General features: G+C 44.3%; 1 protein-coding gene and 1 pseudogene across 1 annotated transcript; both read right to left on the bottom strand.

Moving 5' to 3' along the window:
* Positions 1–524: 524 nt before the first annotated feature.
* On the bottom strand, positions 525–1,108 carry LOC125082969 (interferon omega-2-like; annotated as a pseudogene).
* A 3,433-nt stretch (positions 1,109–4,541) lies between these two features.
* On the bottom strand, positions 4,542–5,445 carry LOC125083482 (interferon alpha-1/2-like). The gene has a single exon (XM_047700140.1). It carries the CDS (start codon positions 5,193–5,195, stop codon positions 4,542–4,544), a length of 654 nt encoding a protein of 217 aa, XP_047556096.1. The 5' UTR covers positions 5,196–5,445.
* Positions 5,446–6,292: the final 847 nt, after the last annotated feature.

Below are 6,292 nucleotides of genomic sequence, written 5' to 3' on the forward strand. Positions count from 1 at the left end.
GCATGGGGGTCTGGGCACAGCATGGAGCCTGCCCAAGATTCTCTCCCTCTCCATCTGCCCACGTTCCGCTGTCCCCATCATACTCTTTCTGTCTCTCTCAAAAAAAGAAAGAAAGAAAAGAAGAAAGATAAAACCAAAAAAACAGACTCAAGAAGTTGTCTTTGATAAGAATTAAATATGAAAAATGCATATTTAATACATTGAAAAGATGAAAATGTTTTCTAAATTTTAATACAAATAAAGGCAAATATTTAATATGAAAATATAAATATAAATATGATAAGTTACAAGAGTGAATGAAGAAGAAAGAAAGAAAGAACGAACGAACATCAGGGCAGTCATCTCTTAGGGACAGGTGATCCTGAAGCTGGATTTTTAAACACGTTCTTGCTTACTACTACTCAGAACACACTTGGTGGAATTAAAGTCAATAAATTCTGCAATGAAACCAGGAATGACAGCCTCTTGCAGTGACCAGACATATGTGTGGGGGTCATATGGCACATTTGTCCCTGAGAATCATTTCAAGGTGACCCCAGGTCTCCATCCTTAATTCCTAACCTACTTTGCAAGTTGGTGGCTGAAGACAAGGAACTCACGATTTCCGCTCTGACGATTCCCCAGGCGCAGTCGCTGTCCTTCTTCTCTTCCAGGAGGAGAGGAATTTCCTGGAAGTACCTCTTTGGGGCGGGTGTGGGGCGGTCCATTCCCAGGGCTAGCTCTCCCTACCGCCCGCCCAGCAAACAGGTGTCCAGATCTTGCCGCGGCCAATGGAGGCCAGAGCGCAGCTGGTCCAGCAGGGGGCGCTCCAGGCAGCCGAGGCGCGCTCCGTGTGCTAGAGGTTGAAGGTCCGCTGGAGCCGCTTGTGAAGGACAGACCTGGCCTGGGCGTCCCGCCGCTGGCTGCCTTCCACCATCTCCCGCGGGAATCTGAAGGCTTTTCAGTCCTGCAGACCGAAGAAAGGGGACAGTCTCCTCATCTGGCCCAGAAGCACGAAGTTCTCCCTGCTCACCAGTGCGTGGCTCTGAGGCAGGGCATAGCCCTGAGAGCCCCCAGGGCCTCTTGTGAGCACCCCGAGGGCGGGGCGCAAAGGGCGCAGGAGGACCATGGGGAACATGAGGCCTCCAGGCCTGGCCAGGCTGGGCGTGCAGGGAACCTGGGAGCTGAGGTTCTCTGTTTGCCACATAGCTTTTCAATGGGCAGCACATAAAATTTCATTTTCTGAACACTCGTCTCTGCTTTTACTTCCTATTTTTTGTTTTCCTTTATGTAGTCTCCATATGGTCTAAGAGGATGTCTCAAACTAGACTATGACTTTCACAACAGAAGCTTATTTTCCCAGTAAACTTCCGATGGGTCCATCCGCGTGGATACTTACCAGTCAAATGAGAGACATCTTTGTCCTAAAGACCGAGGAGGTGCAGGAATGTAAGGACTCATGTACACACCCCAGCACACATACCTGTTTTACTCTTCTTTGTGTGAGGAACAAATCTGGCCTTGATTCTGCACTAAGGTTTTACCCTCCTTCCCTTACACAGGGAGATGGGCTCCTTCCTCTCTATGGATTTGTATCTTGTTAGGTACTGATCAGACCAAGTATGGTACACAAGTTCTCTAGAACCAGGACTGAGTTTTATTTACTGTTATATTCACAACAAAGTCTTATGGCAATGAGTGAATGGGTTTCTCTGATGTTTCTCTTCATTCTAGAAATAACTGGTGCAGATCCATGTGGTTACAGTTCACGGGGACCTCAAGGGCAAGACTAGTACAGGCACTGTCCTTTCTCTCTGACATTTTGTAACCTGTCTACACTGCTCCTAGGCTGTGCCAGTGCCCCCAAGAGGAAGCCTGGTTCTTGTCTGGGATGTAGCGGTGTCAAGGTTCTAATTCCAGATAACTGGATTTTCCCAGCAGCACCTCACTGGCAAGGTAGTTATCACCTCTACTAATATATTTCTTCTGGAGTGACTGAGTGTCTTCTGCCCAGGCTCTCCTGGACTCACTCCCAGACGACATGCTCGCCATGTCCTGAGGACTCTAGATTCCTCTACTGTGCAGGGGCTGGTTTCCTTGATAGCAAAGCACTTACTGCCCCTAGATCCTTGCCCTTGCCTCTGGAGTGTTTGTGTCAGGAACCCTCTCAGTGCTGACCTCCTCCTCTCCTGACCAGAAGAAGGTGTCTACAGCCCTCAGATGCTGAGGGTGAACATTTTCTCCAAGTAGAGGAAAGACCCGATTATAATCACTTCACCTTGAGTAAGGGAATATATTTATTTGGCCACCACAGCTCTTACTTTCCAGTTTTTTCATTTTTTTTTTAAAAGTAAGCTCCACACACAGGGTGGAGCCCAATGTGGGGCTTGAAATCACAGTCTGACATCAAGACCTGAGCTGAGATCAAGAGTCATGGATGCTCAACCGACTGAGCTACCCAGGTGTCAAGATTGAAAAATAGCCATCCCCGACTCTTATGGCTGACTCTCATCCATGACTTGTTAATCTCCCCTTTGGAGGCCAGTTACTAAAGCAGAGGACACCTAGTTCTGAATAATTTTGTAGGAAGAGACAAATAATATTCTCATATATCACTGTCAGCATTAAAATAAGATGATAGCTACAATATTTAAGCTGCTCCTTATGGAAGATGCAATGAGAGAGTTCATCTAAGTGCATGAGTTCAGTGAATATTCACGCTATTCTGTCATAATTGTTAAATCTGTTCTTACTCCTGAATTACACACAGCTCACTATTGCTCCATGGATTTCCATGATTCATATTGTATTTTTCAGCTGATTTTGACCAATTTTTTTCTTTGCTTAAAATATTAAGAAAGAAAATGCCTGACCCATCTACCCATCCTCATTTTTGAAGAAAGTCTGTCAGTCTCAGTCATTCCAGGAATATTTTTTTTATCAGTAGTAATAGATAATTTTTTTAAAAAGATTTTATTTATTTATTTGACAGAGAGAGATCACAAGTAGGCAGAGAGGCAGGCAGAGAGAGAGAGGGAAGCAGGCTCTCTGCCGAGCAAAGAGCCTGATGTGGGGCTCGATCCCAGGATCCAGAGATCATGACCTGAGCTGAAGGCAGAGGCTCAACCCACTGAGCCACCCAGGTGCCCCAATAGATAATTTTTTGAAGGATTGAATGAGTTATCTATTCCCGCCTAGTGAGTTCTTAAAGCCGAGCAGCTCGCTGATGTACAAGTTAGTAAGAACCAAGAGAGGATAAACCATTGTAAGTAATTAAGTCATGATTTACACTAACTACAGTACTAAACACAGTAACAAAATTTGCTAGAACATCCATTCCATGAAATCACTCAGGAAAAAAAATATGGCATAAAAGGGCAAATTATGCCCAGAATAATGAACCCCATTATTCCCAGATCCCATGCAATATTCTTCTCCAAGTCAGACACACTGACTTCTCTTATTCATGCTCCCACCCACTCCAGGTGGTCTCTGCTTATGCATTCCACCAAACCAACTCTCAGGAAGGTCAGCAAAGGCACCTGTGTTTCTGACATCGCAGGCAGTTTCAATCCACATCTTCCAGGAATCCACTGATGGTCTTCGAAGCACATTTACTTCCTTTAAGACACTCACCAACATCCTCTCTTATCCCTGTGCTGTATGGCCACGAGTCCACCGTCTCTTTTGTGGCTCTTCTCTCCCCTCCCTTCAATGGTTGAAGAGCCTCGGAATCAAGTTTATGTCTGTTTCTCACACGACATGGTCTCCCTGCGTGACCACTTCTGTTTCTGGCTTTGCCTGCTAGATATGGACCTCAGCCATGGCGTTTCTTGTCAAAATGACAGCTCACCTCCCCCTGACACTGGACATACATGCCTTCATGTCTGCCAGTGACCTGTTGAGGGGTCCGCAGCTTTTCTGTGTACTTCCTGAACGTCTCCGTTCTAGCAGCAGGTGAGAGAAGTCACGCCCTTTCCTTCTTCATTAGAACACTAAGTAGGAGGATTGTTTTTAGATTCCCATCCCTACAGCAATCAAAGATGTAGACATCAGGACTGTATTTATTATGTCCTATAGCCTAAGGGCAATGTGCAAGTTGTCTTAGAGAAAGTCAGTTGTTATTTCCAATGTTAATGTAGTATGATGGTAAATGCATTCTGCCGTCTAATTTCTAATTAAGTTGCACAATTAGACCGGGTGTGACTCTTTGAAAACACTTTCTGTAGTAAAAGTTCCATAAAGAAAAACATGATAAACTGATTACATATTAAAAATATATTTTATTATATTCTGCTATGTAAAGGTGCACATAATATTATAGGAAAAATCTGAAGCTTATAAATTTTTACATAGATAAATATTTAAATAGATAAATAGACACGAGTAAGGTCATCTGTAAGCGACTATTGCTTGTAGAGTTGACATGTTTTGAAAACACTTGACAAATTGACTCTGTTCATGTCTTTGCGACAGCAGAAATGAGGGTCTCTGACATGGCAGAACTCCGGAATGTGTGATGTTATCAGTGAGAGGGAATCATTTCCATGTTGAAATAGGTCTCACTTCCTGCTAAGCAATCTCTTATGCAAGGCTGTTGATGCATACAAGGGTTTCATGGTCTCTGCTCGGACCATCTCCCAGGCACAAGGGCTGTATTGCTTCTCTTGCAGATAGAGGGAGATTCTCTGGAAGTAGTTCCTCAGGATGGAGTCCCCATTCACGAGGGGCATCTCTCCCACCCCCGCCTCCTGCAGGGGACAGGCTTCTAGGTGGCCCAGCTGCTCAGAAAGTCCCGAGCACAATTCCCCCAGGAGGGTCGTGTTCCAGGGAGCAGGTGAGGCCTCTGTGCAGAAGAGGTGGAAGGTCTTCTGGTTCGTCACATGGACAACAGAGAGGGCTTGAGCCTTCTGCAGCTGCTTGCCGTCAAACACCTCCTGGGGGAAGCCAAAGTCGTTTGTGTACTTGTCACAGGAGCTAGCAGACAGTCTCCTCATTTGTCGCAGGAGCATCAAGGCCCTCCAGTGCAGCAGGCCGTGGTCCTGAGGCAGGTCACATCCCAGAGAGCCGAGGGAGTGGCAGCTGAGCACCACCAGGGCCACCAAGAAGGAACAGGGTAGGGCCATCGGGGATCCTGCAGGTGCTGTTGGCCTGGCTGGGGTGGGCACGTCTGAGACCTGTGGCTCTAGCTTCTCTGAACATCTTCTCTTGTGCATGAGGCTTAAGTAGGGGACATAGGCGTTTTCAATTTCTGAATGTTTCCCTTCCTTTCTACTTCTCTTTTTGCTTTCCTTTCTACACTTTCTACTGGGGTTTAGAGCATGGGTTTCTCAACTGTTTCTTTTTCCTATTGCCATCTCCTGTCACAGTCTTTCGAATATTTATGTAATTGAACCTTCCAACAAAACATGGTAACACGGATCTAGAGTCTATATTGTTATGTATTTGTAGCTCTGCTTTGTAGATTGAAAAATGCAGAGTTCATTTTACTCTGTTTAATTCAGAATTAAGATTGACTAAAAATTTCAACTGAAAGCTAAGTTTTGTTTTTTTGTTTTTAGATTTTATTTATTTATTTGACAGAGACAGAGAGGTCACAAGCAGGCAAGAGAGGCAGGCAGAGAGAGAGGGGGAAGTAGGCTGAGCAGAGAGCCCAATGCAGGCCTAGATCCCAGGACCCTGAGATCATGGCCTGAGCTGAAGGCAGAGGCTTAACTCACCGAGTCACCCAGGTGCCCTCAACTGAAAGCTAAGTTTTAAAGCTATTTATCCTTCACTGGATATCTAAATTTGATTAGTGACTTCTAATTTTTTACTTATTTAAATAGAAATGTAAAAGTGAGATGCAAATTAAGAGTTTCTAGAAAGACATAATAATTATATCAATATACTTAAATATTTAGAATCATTCCAAATTGCTACAGCCAATGAAAAGTTAACTTATTTATTGGATGTTTCTTTTCAGTGTACTGTATTTTAATGTGGCCTCAATGAGAAAATGATTTTGACTTCACTTGCAGCTAGATATTCATCAAGTTATTCTCAGAATATTTTTTAATTTAGCACTAGATAGGATTACTGATGTGTTGAGTAAGTTTCGAAGAACTAAATTGTAAAGTACAATCTATTTGTATTTATTTCCAAAGCCCGCATCACAACAGGGGTCAAACATCAACGACGTCCACAAGTTAGCCAATGGCAGCTCAAAGTAAGCAAAGATTACCTGTCCAGGTAAGATTCTGAGGTCCAGAAAATGATGGAGAGACACTCCTCCACTCCTGTGTTATTCCTGGTATTCCTAGGTGTGGCACTA

The sequence above is a fragment of the Lutra lutra genome, chromosome 13 (assembly GCF_902655055.1).
Source record: "Lutra lutra chromosome 13, mLutLut1.2, whole genome shotgun sequence".
In the NCBI taxonomy this organism is placed as follows: domain Eukaryota; kingdom Metazoa; phylum Chordata; class Mammalia; order Carnivora; family Mustelidae; genus Lutra; species Lutra lutra.